Source organism: Galendromus occidentalis, unplaced genomic scaffold (genome assembly GCF_000255335.2).
Source record: "Galendromus occidentalis unplaced genomic scaffold, Mocc_1.1 scf7180000077526, whole genome shotgun sequence".
Lineage (NCBI taxonomy): Eukaryota > Metazoa > Arthropoda > Arachnida > Mesostigmata > Phytoseiidae > Galendromus > Galendromus occidentalis.
The window spans coordinates 433857-448311 of NW_003805514.1; the positions used below are offsets into that span (position 1 = coordinate 433857).

Here is a 14455-nt window from a genome sequence, read left to right on the forward strand (position 1 = left end):
CGAGTACACGAATCAGACAAGCTGCGGCGTCGTGCATCGCCCGAAGACCGGATCGAGTACTCCTTGATGATTCGAGCACATCCGGCTGTCGGAAATTCGAGGAAAACCGGCTTTTACTGAATTAGGCCCGGCGGAGAGGCCCTCCAGAAGTTGCGGAGAAGTGCCCCCGAGCCCTGATCATAATCACCGTCGGTCGGTGCAAACTATCTTATTCACTCGTTACGTTCCTGGTAGGATACAGCTCCGTCACAACATTTTATCGCATTTCATATACATTATATGAATTCCTGACGAATTTCCGCCGTGATTTCCGCACCAAGGAGCTTCGCTATTCTAAACTGGAGTGAATTCTAACTTCGACTATCGACTGCAACATCCCGGAAATCGACAGAATGCAAAAGACCGTTGTGGATACACTCATATAATTTTATTTCTGTACTCTGTATGACCGATAATTTACTCATTTATAGCCTCCGTAGTGATGATGGCCTCCGTGACCGTGATCGTGACCGTGACCATGGTGACCGCCGTGACCCATGAGATAGCCAGATGCTACAGCTCCGGCGCCAGCGCCCACTCCTCCTAGAGCTGCAAGCAGAATCCCTGCTCCTCCGCCTTTCTTCCCTCCGAACAAGCCTTTCGATCCCGCTTCCGAAGGTTGGGAGCTCAGGATGAGGAACAGGACAAGAACCAAGGACAAGGAAGCGACTCTCGAGGACAACATTTTGAGCTTAGCACGCTGTGACTCGCCGGGCACAGACCTCCTTTCGCTTCCGGAGAACTGGTACTGCTGCTCGAGAATATCAGAATGCCGATAAGGACTGGGTATTTATCGTGGAACTAAAACCCTGCTCGCTTAGACTCTTTCCGAAAGTGTTTAGGTGCTTTGGGCGTGACGGCTTATGTAATCTTAATGCGTGCGTTTCCGGAACAAAGATCTCAACGGAACTCCTGCCCGCGTCGGCGTCGTAAACGAGACCTTGGGCGAACGCTCTTCTGAAATTGTTCAATGAGCATTTGGTTGAAATATCGCTGGAAAAGCGCTTGTTCATGCTTTTCCATCAGCATCCGGCGATTCCCGAGATTTGAAGTCCGATCAACAATTGCGAAATTACTGACTGCATACTAACACAGGAGCTTTATTTCAACTCTGCGAATAGGGCACCACCCCAGACAACCTGCTCTGAGTTATTTTGACTCGGAGTCTTTCTAGAAAATTCTCTCCTTCCTATGAACAGTCTTTGTACACCATTGTCCTCGAAGTTTCAAACAACAGGTGTGAATTTCCCTCCGGCGGTTACAACCTCTTTCATAAAAATTTCAAGACTGATTACCGACGGTGCGTTTTTAGCAACTTCTGTGAGTTTTGCGTAGAACTCCTTGCACGTCAGATGTATGAATTTGCTGAACTGACGTCCGTACGAGGCCTGCATCGTGTGACCGCAGGTTTCGAGAAGGGACTTCATCACCATCGCGGCGACCTCGGCCACCTCTTTGGTTTTGATTTCGCACTTGACAGTACTCGCCAAGAGTGTCCACATCTTGCCCGGTGCGAATGGCGGTCCCCAACGGGGTTTCATCGTACATATCACCCCGAGCAATCTCGCGTAGTAGCCCATGCGCGGGATGAAACTGCTCCAAGACTCGCTTGTGTACTGGACGAACTTCGAAATGTAAGTCGTCGATTCCTCAGCGGTCAGGTCGTCGAAGTACACGGGGACCAGGAATGGACAGCGGGAGACCAGATTGTTGAAGAATATATCACCGAATTTGGGAGACGTCGACCAGAGCGTGCCAACGACGGTCGCGTGGGGAACCCATTCCTGTATGGGTTCCGCGGGGAGCTTCTCGACACTGTCCAGGATTTTCTTCGCTGTCAAGTCCATCGAGAAAGTCACAGCTTCCTTGTTGCCGGACAAGTTCACGATGTCGGTCGCGAGGCCATACCGGACGTCGTCGCTGCTGAAGAGCTTCACGAGAGCTAGCGCATGCTCTTGATTGTTGGTCGATTTCTGGATTTTGTTCACCGTCAACGTGATGAAACGCGTGATTTTTGTTCGGAGCAGTTTATTCTCCTCTATGAATTTAGTGAAGATTTCAGCGTTTTGTTTTAGCTTCTCTACTGCTTGACGATACCGATTCTCTGACTGACGTTTCGGCTGCGTTTTGATCGCCTCTTCTACCTTCTTTTGTTCGCGGGCCAGAAGTGCCGCCGCATATGTGTCCAGAATTTTCCTCACTTCGGTCAGAGCTCCCTCAAAAACAGCAGCATTCTCGTGATTCGCGGGATCTTGAAGCGAGCTCTTCACTTTGGCGAGTTCTTCCTTAGCACTCTGCGATTCCGGGAGATCTTTTTGCAAGGTACCGATCGATTGATCGATGGTCGAGATAATTTCTGATATCTTAGTCTTGTGCTTCTCCCTCAGGATACGAGCCTCCTTCTGTCTCAGAATCTTTTCTTCTTCTTGTTTCGCTTTTTCCGTCAGGTGAATGATTTCCTTGGATTTCGCCGCGAAAGCTTTCGCCGATTCGGCGGACTTCTCGGACAGAGTTTTATGCAGCTGGACGAGAAGCTCACTGTCGCGTTTGGCTCTCACTAACAAGGCCTGCTTCCTCTCCGTGATTTCCAAAGATATTCGCTCCTGATCCCGTCTGTACTGGATTTCGAGGGCGTTTTGCAGCTCCGTGTACCGCTTCAGGAACTTTTCATGTTCTTCCCGAGCGTGTCTGTCGGCTTCTTCATATAGCTGGAAGAGTTCGCGCTCCTCGAGAGCTCGCATCCTCGCCGCCTCCATGCGTAGTCGCTCCTCGGCCTCTTCGTGGACAGAAATTGCGGAACGCTCTCTGAAGTTGTCGTTCGTTTCCTGGATTCTTTTCTCGGGCGAATCCGAGTTCGCATCGAAGCTGAGCTGCTCTGATGGCCATTGAATCTTTCCAGGCGGGGAACTCAAAATGATATCGTCGAGGCGACGTTGCTGGAGACGCCGTTTGTATTCCTCCGGTGTACTGGCATTCTCCGAGCTAACCAGGCTTGAGGAAAGAGACGGAACTTTCTCGGAGGGAGTCGTCTCCTCGTGAATACTGACGTCTTCGTTCAGAAGCGATCGTCGTTGCTTTGATTCTTTCTTCTGAAGGAAATCACGGGCTCGCTTCTGAGCATCTTCGAATGACGTATCTAATATGGGGGCCATCTTCTAGAATTCTTCAACGCCACAACGCCAGGAGTTTTTCTTCACCAGAGAATTTATGCACAACTCAGAATTCGGAAGAGCACAGCTGACTCCTGTTCGGCTGCGAACCGCGATTTCCTTCTCGCCAATGGTCTGCTATGTTTGTAAACAGCAGCTATGCGCTATATGCTGCCTACGGTTGCGAACCAGGATACGCATGGGCTGATGACTGCGTATGCTGGATATGGAGCAGCGAGCGCCAGAGCAGGCGCGCGCCTAGGGCTCTCTCAGGAGCTTGGACGGAGTCCAAGGGTCTTTTCTCTTCTCGATGATTCGGATTCGGAATCGGATCATTTCTGTAGGCCAACCGGCTATAGGCCGGGAGTTTTCATAATGAATGAACTTTGATAGAACTAGATTCCGATCTAGTTGGGGCAACGAGTAAACACTCGAGGTTGGTCACTAGCTCAATGGGATCATCACTGTTCGTGCCAGACCACTGACCAGACCAATAGCTTCCGAGGATAGATCAGGAAACATAAGGGTAGCGTTTACGGACAAGCGTCATTTGTCGTCTGTGTTTATTGAACGCAAGTGGAGTGCTTATATACGGATCTGATCCGGTAGTGAGGGCTAATCCCGAGAGAAGCACCCGACATGGGTTCTGGAGCACCTCGTGGGTGAGCAACCCCCCTATCCACATATTACGGTTGCGGGGTCCGTCGAGTAAGCTCGGTGATTGATGAGACAGAGAGACAGCCATCTCGGGTGATGCTCGCCGATGGGTTTAGAATCGTACGACCTCGATTACTCCACGGAAGTGACCGCAGGTTTCGCCAGAAGACCGGGTTTGGTTCTTTGATCTGGAATGAACCCGAGATGAGCTACTCGGGATTGGCTCCCTCGGGTTCCACTCAGAGCGTCTCCATCTAGATACACGAGTTTCCACAAACTTCATTTTTCGCTCGTAAGCTTCATCCGCGTCGGATCAGTACGGCAGGGCGCCAAGCAAGCTCATCGGTGAGATTCTACGTCAGGAGCGCTCCAGAACGGCTCGTGGCATAATGTTGCGGTCTCGCAAATCAGGAGATCCAAGAAACTCGACAGTCTCGACACTGCTGTTGTCTGTCGAGTCGACAGTCGGCATGCGGCTGATTTTCTCCGCTGTCTTCCGCTTTATCACACACACTCATGAGGGCGCCCCCAGCGAGATCGCTTTAATGCCAACGGATACCTAAATATGATAGAGCTCCTCCGCCAAGTTCGGGTTAAGTCAGGTTTATTATACCTATAGGTGGCGATAATCACCACGGAGAGCAGCGTGTCGTGAGAGCATCTCCTATTTACTCGTACTCAGGTTTTGGCCGTTTATTTAAACCATACGACAGATCTCGGGGAGCCTCGTACTCGTTGAGTGGTTTGGTCTCCGCCGACTCCTTCACTCCAAGCGCTCCGCGTAAAGACTAGATACCCGTCGCCACACGAGAGCTGTGGGCTTGAGGACGAGAAGATGCATGGTGATAATTCGGTCGCTTTAGGAGCTTTTCGTTCTGGGTTTCTTTTTGAGAACGGCTTTTGTTGTTTTATGGCCATGCTTGTTATCTCGATGTTCCATAAGATAACCACTTATTAAAGCGCTGGTGCCACCGTGGGCTCCGACAATCGCTGCCAATAAGGCTGTTCCACCTTTATCGTCTTTGTCGAAGCATAGCAGCGCACTCGTTTTGCTCGTCAGTTCTGACGAGGAGAACGAGAAAGAGGCTGATTTTGATCGACAAAACTCGGGTCGTCCCTGATACGGGATAGGGTTTCCGAGCTCCTGGTCAGAGGGAAAACCTCCGACTAGCGAATCAGATGGAGTGCAGACGAGGATCATTTTCCGGCGAGAACCGAATGGCTAAGGAAGATCACAGCTATCGCCTATCTGTTTGGGCTCGGTGTATCGTGGCACGATTGATTCCGACTCACTTTGACCAGACGGCGACTCCGCCGCTCGCCTGGAACTGAGGTGTGCGAATGACTGACGAAGACCCTTTTCTCGAACAAAATGGCCGAGAGGCGTACGTTCCGTACATTTTCGCATACAATGATCGGAATTCGGTTTAGTAACTGCTGGAAAGGAGCGCAATATTGACATTTCGCCACGCGCGTCTCAGGAACCCCTGAGCGGGAGATACGATTTTTCGAATTCCGTCGCTCGAGTCGTGTCGTGGTTCCCCCCGATCGATGATTGTTGACTGTATGCTCCTCTCGAGACAACCTGCTAGCGGGAGATTCGATGTCTAGGAGGGATTTCTGATTAAACAGCATGACAAGGGGAGTCTCCGGGCTCAGGTTACTGGGCTCGAGATCATAGGGGTGCGGGGCGGCGATTGCGCGAGAGCTCAGCAATTCTCATGTACGTACTCACCGTGGACTTACTGAATCTAAGGATACCAATCATTTCTTTCTGAAGGATAAGATGACCTCCCTGTGCGACGGGGAATTTCAGGCTCAAGTAGTCTATGTGAATTTCGAGCACGGAAGTTGTGAAAGTGAAGGATCCGCGGCGAGAAACTTCTCTGATCACGTAAAGCTTGGGGAATGATTATCTCACCGCTTGTGTGTTCTCCACTGTGAGCCGTGCCGAGCGGCGAGACCTCTTCTCCATTCTTGGCAGTCTCTTATTAGCAGAAAGTCCCCTCGTGCGACCGATTGCATTCGCGGAGAAATAGTGAGAGAATCACGGCGGAAGTTGGAGACGTGAAAGTATGATTGTGGAGAGGTGAGATCCGCCCTTGGAGCTCCACGGAGAGGCGCCTTCGCTCTTATTGAGGAATCTCGGATCATGCAGAAGGGATAAGTGAAAGCTCATCCCTGGAGATGTAGGAAACTCGAGACATCCACTCAGAAACCGGCCATCTTCGGCAAAGGACTTTCATCGATTGTTGCGAAGGGAATGCATTTTTGAAGTTTGTCAGGGACCATGCCAATCGTCGGTGGAGCTGGGACGGAAAAATAGTCGGGGGAGTCTCGGGGGCGCCCGCTGACAAGTGAACTATAATCGCTCGTTGTATAAGCATCGAAGAGCTATTCAATTGGGCGGCTGAGTAATCTCTTCCCCGTGAAAGAGATGCTTTCTGCCCGTACATGTTTACCGGCTCAGAAGTGCAACGGCTGCCGCTTCAACTCTCCGAGGGACCAATCATGCTCCCATTGGCCAATGCAAAGACATTCTTGATGAGCGATGCGATACCATGCACCGCTTCGGTCTTAGTCCCCAGTCCCTCTTGTCCCCAGTTTGCGAGTTTCTTCTTTGTGGACGGAAGCCTCAATGGACCTCATTAAGTGGCTCGGATGTTTCGAGAGTTCAGCTCGAATCTCAGGTTCAGCGAAATATGACGCTTATTAAAGCAAGCCCTTTAATTTTGACGCTAAGGAATGCGGCCATTCCGAACTAGTTCCATGAGCCCGGGAAACCACCGCAAACTGCTTTTTGTGCTGAGCGATAACTCCTCTCCAAGATACCTCACCACCATGTATGCTCGGGGGAAAGCCAGCGAGACTCGATTCAGCTGGGTCGCTAGTCTGCTCTAACCTAGGTCGATTGATCGGGAGTGCAATTACGAGGAAATTCCTCTCCGGGGCGGACAGCTAAACTTCAACTCCTCGGATATCGCCTGAGACCCGACAACGGTATATGCAGTCGGGGCGGATGGAGTCGTTCCCCTCACTGACGCCGACTGCCCAGACCGCCTTCCCGAGAAGATCTGGAAATCCGGGAGCTTCCAGGAATTTTCCCCGCTCAGATGGAATGATATCATTGAGGCCATCGCGAAGCCGATAGTTTTCGAAGGTGCAGAACTCGAGTGACAAGGATTGCTATATCTCGGAAACGATTCCTGACCGCTGAGCGACGTCTCCACAGAGATCCACCCTCGTTTGCAAGAGACGGCAGAAAGGCCTCGTGGAAATTACTTTCAGATCTGTTGTGTTGCTCGCATTCCATTGCCAAGTAATCTAAGCGAGCAGAGAGAGTTCTGCCTCTGTTCGCCTCTTTATCTTCGTCTCCATTCACATCCAAACTCCCTGGTGTCCGAATGTTTATGTAAATAACAGGCTCATTCGTCGTAGTCGTCGAATGCTATGGATCTACTACGCACTTCTCTCTGCGAGCGAGCGACAAAGGAGTCCGACGAGGATGAAACTGATCTCCTTAAGCCTCGCACGCTTTCTCTCTCGCTATCGTTCCGCTCTCCCTCCGTCTGCACACACATTGAATCACGGCTGACATTGAAATACATCTCACGGCTAGCCTCGTGCAGCTCTAGTTGAGCCGCAATCGAGAGTGTTCTTAGCTTTGCATTTTCAAGCGTGCTCATTTTGTCGTTCGAGTCAAGAGACTCTCACCCGGAGCCTTCCGGAGCCCGATCGAGGATGGACTACGACGCAGCAGAGGCGACAGTTCAAGATACAGTATTGTTCAGCGAGGGAAGTCTACGGGAAGGACCGAGGAAAGTTTCGATACTGTTGGCTATTTGCGCATCGCGAATCGTAAATGACAATGGAGTAATCGTGGAGCTTCTACAGAGAAAATATTCGAAGAGGAGTTCGGATTTAGAATTTATTCCCTGAGTCGGCCATCGGTGCGCCTCAGAGTTCACGAGATTTCGACACTCAATTATCCGGCTCCTTTTGTGCTCTTTTCTCGGCCGGGGTCCTCGCGTCGGCCAAGAGACCAGCCTCGAGTGCCATGGCGTGGAAGCGGGACTCAGGGTCTCGGAGGAGAGCGTCAGGCGATCCTCTCTCAACGACGGCTCCGGCTTCCATGACAATCACGGTGTGCGAGTCCATTATCGTGTTGAGTCTGTGGGCGATGGTGATAATTGTGCAATCGGAGAAATCGTTCCGTATTGTCTCCTGGATGAGAGCATCGGTTTCCACATCCACCGCGGCCGTAGCTTCGTCCATGACGAGAATTTTTTTCTTGCGCAGTATGGCTCGGGCCAGACATACCAATTGTCGTTGGCCCAACGAGAGGTTGGCGCCCCCTTCTGAGATCTCGGTTTCCAAACCGTTCGAGTCGAACTGTTTCTTGACGTGTGCTTTTTCCAACGCGCTCCACAGCTCCCCATCGGTATACTCATCGTTGGGATCTAGATTGACTCTGAGTGTCCCGGAGAAAATCACGGGCTCCTGCGGTATGATAGTGAGGCGCGGTCGGAGATCATGGAGTCCCAGCTGCGCCACATCGATGTCGTCGATGATGAGCCGACCCGCAGCTGCTTCGATCATACGGAAGAGCGAGAGAGTTAAGGACGATTTCCCCGCTCCGGTGCGACCAACGATCCCTACTTTCTCCCCGCTCCGGATTCGGAGATCGACGTCGCTCAAAACTAAATTCAAGCCCTCACGATACCTCGTAGAATAATTTTCAAACGTTACGCAGCCACTGGCGGGCCATGAGTCATCTGGCACGCAATTCGTTTTCCACGGTGCTTCCGGTGGAACGTCCACGTATTCCTCGATTCTTTCGGATGCAACAATCGACGCTTCGGCCTCCGACGCGTAGTGAACTATCATGTTGAATGCGTACGCTGCTCCCATGGTGTAAGAGATGACGAATCCGGCAACATTTGGATCCGCAGTGCCTTTCTGGTGAACGACCAGAACGCCTGCCGCCAGAATGAGAAAGTTTGTGATCATGTCCAGGCGGGTTCTCAGCCAGAGCTTCCCGACGGACAGTTGGAACGAGCAGTTCTGAGTCATATCGACTTTCGAGTCCGAAGTGCTCACGAAGTAAGATTCCGCTCGATAAGCTCTTATGCTGTCCAAGCCGTTGAGCATCTCCGCGAAATGATTGTAGACTGGAGAACGAGATACCGCTTCCATGCGCTTGATTTGTCGTATGGATCTCATGTAGACCTTTTGTACGTAAGCGAAAACTGCGAGAAGGGGGATAGCCACCAGAAGGAACGAAGGTACGTTGACCGAGATCAAAACTATAACGCCCACAACTTGGAAGAACATGTCCAGAAAAACGTTCGCCGCCACCGGTAGCTGAATGTCTAGCTGATCTACGTCCTTGCCAAAGCGGTTCAACAAGCGACCCAGCGGCGTCGTGTCGAAAAAGCTCATCGGTGCTCGGATAATCGAGTTCAGCATCCGATTGTGCAGCTTTCTAGCAGCACTCAGAGTGCCGTGGGCAAGACAAGCGGCGCCAACAAAAGTTAATATACCGTAGGAGAGCCCGAAGGCGGCGTAAGCGAGAATGCGCTTGGTGCGTTGAGCGTAGTGTTCGGAGTTTCTTCCGAGTTCGTCGTTCGACCAATCACTCAACCATATGCCACTCAGTACGTCGAAAGCTCGTGCTGAAGCGAAACCCAGCGCGATGGTCAGTAGGAGTGGGAATCCCATCTTCGAGAGATACTTCGTGAAAACGGAAAGTTTCACCGAACCCGATTGCATCGTCTCTTCTGAAATGAGTTCGCAGCCCGCCCTTTTGGAATAATGATCGATCGAGCTCGATGTTGACGACCAGCCCAACGAACTGTCTATACATTCGTCTCGGATATCGACGGAGGGTTCACGTTCCGGAGCTTCCCGCCGATCTGCTTTCTCATGCTCTCTGAGCAGTTTGGCGAATTCACTGGTTTTCGAGTCTCGGAGCTCTGCGTAGGTTCCGTGCTCGACGATTTCCCCATGCTTCAAGACGACGATCCGATCAACATTCGGCAGTACAGAAAGGGTGTTCGTCACTAGAAGGCGGGTTTTGTCCTTCAGCATGCCCGTGTTGTTTCCGATAACGTCCCGGAACAAGGCGGCGCCGACGTGGGCGTCCACCGCGCTCAGAGGGTCGTCAAGGAGGTACACGTCTCGATCCTGGTAAACGGCTCGGGCCAAGGAAACCCTCTGTTTCTGACCACCGCTCAAGTTGATACCTTTTTCGCCGATTTCCGTGTTGTCGCCACCGGGAAGAATTCTCAAATCGGAGCTGAGACAACATCTACGAACCACCCTCTCGTAGAGCTTCCTGTCAAAGTCCTGAGTGAACACGATGTTCTGCTTGATCGTCGCGTTTTGTATCCAGACCTGCTGAGGGACGTAGGCAACGGATCCCGCGAGGTCGACCGATCCCGCCAAGAGTTTCATGTTGCCCAGCAGAGAGTTCAACAGCGACGATTTTCCAGATCCCACTTCTCCGACGATCGCTACCAGGTCGCCGGTTTCGACACTGAGATCAATGTTCCTGAGAGTGGTTTCCGATCGCTCCCAGCTTAGTGACGCGCTCCGCCATCGTGCCGCGTTTCTAGATCCAGGCCGATCGCCTATCACATTATCCTGTAGATCTCCCGCATTTAAGAAGCTTTCGATCCGGCGAACAGACACTAAGCTCTGAACACCGTTCGAGATCACGTCCGGAATCAATGCCAGCGGGAAACGCATGCTATTGAAGAGCCCCAGCGAGACGAATGCTATGTTGGCATCGATCTTCGTCAGATCGTTCACGAGTAGATACGATACGAACGCGAACAGCGAAACGAGGAACGGCGAAACGGACCAGAAAAATCGGAGAACGGCCGTCCAGTAGGCGAATTTCCGGAGCTCCCTGTTTTCGTCGTTGCGGACTCCTAGTATCCGAGAGACGAAGGGCGTCTCCCAAACGTAGAATTTCACAATCTTCACATTCGACAAGAGCTCACCGATGTATCGGAGTCTCGAATCCTTCAAAGCCATCTGTTTTGCTTGGACAGCCCGGCTCTGACCTGCTACGGCAGCGGTTACGGGCATCATCAATAGAATTACTGAGATACCCGCGAGGCACGAGGGTCCGATGAAGTTCCACAGCATCCAGGTGCAGAGACCCACGTAAAACGGACACCCTATGAGGTTCCCGACGTAATTCGAGAATTGATGGATCTTGTCCGCGTCGACCGCGAGCAGATTCACCGATTCGCCGACGGTGGAATTCTCGAGGAGAGCTCTATCCACTCGGAGGGACTTCCTCACAATCGCTGCGATGAGAACCGACTTGATCTTGATTCCGAGCGACAAGAGGAAGAAATCCGCCCATCTCATGAGGGTCGAAGAAACGCTGTACACGATGAAAATGATCGACACGTACACGAAGCCCTTCCACGCGGGTGCATCGGGGTCGTTCAGGAAGATGAACACCTCGTTCAACGCGAAGAAAGAGGTGATTCTTAGGCTGACGTACATCGTTTCCAGGGTCCAAACGACCGTCAATTGCGGCCAGTAGGTCTTGAAAAGCGTTCTGATCAGGTTGATTCTCGCGCCGGGGTCCCTGAGATTCTTCCCGCTGCTTTCCCATTCCTTGAAACTCGACGAGGAATCCATTGATTCGATCGGGTCCGGGAGGTCTTCGAACGACAGTACCTTTTGGTATCCGGCAATAACGACATCTGAGAAGAACTCGAAGAACACCTTCGAAACACAGGAGGCGGAGTATATTGGATTGCGACGCTTCAGCTCAGGGCTCGATTCGGGGAACTTCTCGCTGAATGTGTCCAGGCAGAACTGCATTGGAATCAGCGGATAAGTCATCATGGTGATTGTGGCCTCGGACATTGTCGGTAGAGCGAAGCTCGTTCTCGCCGGTCCGAAAACCGTCAATAAAGTTCTATAGTACGCTGGGAGCTCACATAGCATCGCCAATATCCAGAAGACCGTCAGAAAAGCTGAACTCCGAAACCCTTTGCAGCGATTTGCGATCTGAATGCTGATGACCATCGAGAATATCAGGGTCTTCAATAGGGGGGCGAGGAAGTCCGACACGGAGCTAATGGCAGTCGACGCCGCGACGTAGGCCGAATACGAATGGAGACAGACTTGAAAGCTGCTCGTGATGATTTTTGCAAGAAAGAGAGCAGTGACGGGTGAAGGTCGCCTGGGACGTTTTCTGTGCATCAGGAGATAGATCGGTCCACCACACAGCATATAAATAGCGAGAACGGATACGAGCACTGTTTTCTCGAAGCATTCCGTCGAAGCCGGGAGCTCCTCCCGGCAGGATCCGACTCGCCAGAAGGGGTTCGCGCTCAGCTCCGGTCGCATTGTGCCTACCTGAAGGACTCAGGAGGACATCTGGGAAGTTCACGTTTCTTCTTCCTCGAGTATATCGCTGGGAGGACCGAAAATCGACACTCGATGATTCTTGGTCTCGCACTCAACGGATACCGGTGCGTGGGTCCGGACCTTCGGAGCTCTCAGAAGTCGAAACACGCCGGGGGTGTCGGGGAAACGTCGATTCTTCGCTCGAGCTTCCTGCAGAGCCCCCGATGGCTATCATCCGTGTCGAGGAGTCCTCGATGCGGAGCTTTCAAGACATCTAGATGTCTCGAACCGGGAAGGGAGGAAAAATCCTGTCTCGGTGTTACGTGCATGGCTCACGCACAGCTACCGCAAGTTGGTCTGGGTGTTCCCAGGGAATCCTTTCATCGATTGCGCACTCTGGCTAAATTTTGTTCCCTACGAGAAGGGGCAGACGTGATCAGCAAGTTAAGAATCGATTCCGGAGATCGCACACGTTGTCGGCAAGGGTCGAAGGTCTCGAATAAATCTCGCTTGATCCCCGGTGGAGATTTTAATCGGCGGATCGTGCTCAAGTTTACCGCATATACAAGTGATATCTAGATATCGCGAGATAATTGCCATCGACAAGACTCCCGATGACATCCTGCTCTGAAGGATACTACGGCGACCCTTTCTAGTGCGCTCTATCCGAAGGGGAGGGGGGGAAGGGCATCAGATCAGGCACATCGCGAGACATCTCCTCGGGAACATTTCCCCGCGCCAGGAAAACAAATCGATCTCGCCGATCGGTGTCTCTACCTCTATCCGGTTGATTTCCTCGGAGGATGCCCCGGATTCCTCTACATGAGATTCGCGGAATCATCTAGGTGCAGTGAGAATTATTCAGAGCACTATACTATTTCGTAGAATAAGGTCGATTCCCCCGCTTCCAGCCGCTTGAGCTGGAGGCATCTTTTTCCAGTCGACACTGTTATAGAGTGGAGGTTCATGGAAATTCTCAGAGACTCAGAAGACTCGATAGAGGTTGCTCGTGAGACTTTTAGTAGAAGGCTCTCTCCACGACTGACCCCCCCATACGTAGACGAAATCGTTTCTGGCGTGGAAATAAGATCATTGTTCCCTGCTTGAAACTTAGAGGGAGTCGTCTGGCGAGGAGGCGGATACCTACAGACCAAAACTCATGGATTTCTCTAAATTCAGATTCTATCCTCAGCGGGAGGGAGACCGTCCCGGATGGGAATGATATGTATCGAGCTCGGAGAAGACATCGTTCCTTATTGTACGAAGAGCTCCGTACGATTATTCTCCTCTCGAGACTGGGCTTTTTGTGCGTGTTCGGGTGCGTTGGCCGCACCGCGTCCTCGGACATCCAAAATCTCCGAGAGCCCATGGGTACCCATTTTTTTCAGGGATCAATCCAACTCCGTGAATTCGAGTAGGTCCGATGGCTCCATTCGAGTGGCTAGCCAATCCTGGACGGAGCTGGTACGTTCGGGGACCGCTCTCCGCCTCCTTTCGGGATCGCTTCTCGATAGAGGCCAAGAGTCCGCCAGTCGCTTTCTCGAACGATAATAATTGTAATCTACTTCTCCTTTGTTTTGCTGCTGTCTAAAAGCGACCGGCTCGGCTATCTCCGTGGTAGCGGGAGACGTGTTCTTTCAAAGCCTCCGAATGTCAAGTGATCCCCGGACGTTGACAATACATCTCGCGATTCCGAGGAAACAGTTTTCCTGTTCTTGGCGCATCCTGCCCGAATCGCAATGTTCATTAGCATCAGCATGACTTGATGCATCTAGCTCATGAAAAGAATCCCCAAAACGATGATTACGATTCCGAGCCCTGATCTCGCATCATACTTGGCGACTTCCCGCTACGATCGATTTGGAAGTTCTGCGAGTAATGATCGTGCTCATCACCGCGCCCAGAGAATGGTTCTGCCATAGTCTTGGAGGCGTGCCGGAGAGCGAGTTCGTGAGTCTCGGCAGAGAGGAAGAGGAAACTCCGACTCTTCGATCTGAGCGATCGGGGAAGGATAGAGTTTCGCAACTGAGCTCGTCATCGTGTAACTCACCGCGGAGAGGTCGGAGCGCGTGCGCGTAGGGGATGAGAGGAATTTTGGAAAATGGCGGTGTAGAGAAACATTCTTTTTTCAAAAAATTCGGAGTTTCGGCAGAAAATTGTCCTTTTTATTTCTGGATATAGGGTTTCTCCGGAGAAGGAGCGGTGGAACTTTTTCCGGAGATTTGTGAATT

General features: G+C 51.7%; 2 protein-coding genes across 2 annotated transcripts; both read right to left on the reverse strand.

Moving 5' to 3' along the window:
• Nucleotides 1–1118: 1118 nt before the first annotated feature.
• LOC100897361 (Gle1 RNA export mediator) lies at nt 1119–3191 on the reverse strand. The gene has a single exon (XM_003747939.1). The coding sequence runs from the start codon at nt 3189–3191 to the stop codon at nt 1266–1268; it is 1926 nt and encodes a 641-aa protein (XP_003747987.1). The 3' UTR covers nt 1119–1265.
• A 4635-nt stretch (nt 3192–7826) lies between these two features.
• On the reverse strand, nt 7827–12224 carry LOC100897504 (canalicular multispecific organic anion transporter 1-like). Its single transcript, XM_018641211.1, has one exon. It carries the CDS (start codon nt 12222–12224, stop codon nt 7827–7829), a length of 4398 nt encoding a protein of 1465 aa, XP_018496727.1.
• Between the last annotated feature and the right edge of the window lie 2231 nt (nt 12225–14455).

Bases quoted from the DNA above. Each gene is read 5' to 3' on its own strand.
- LOC100897361 (XM_003747939.1), bottom strand. From the start codon at position 3,191: ATGGCCCCCATATTAGATACGTCATTCGAAGATGCTCAGAAGCGAGCC.
- LOC100897504 (XM_018641211.1), bottom strand. From the start codon at position 12,224: ATGCGACCGGAGCTGAGCGCGAACCCCTTCTGGCGAGTCGGATCCTGC.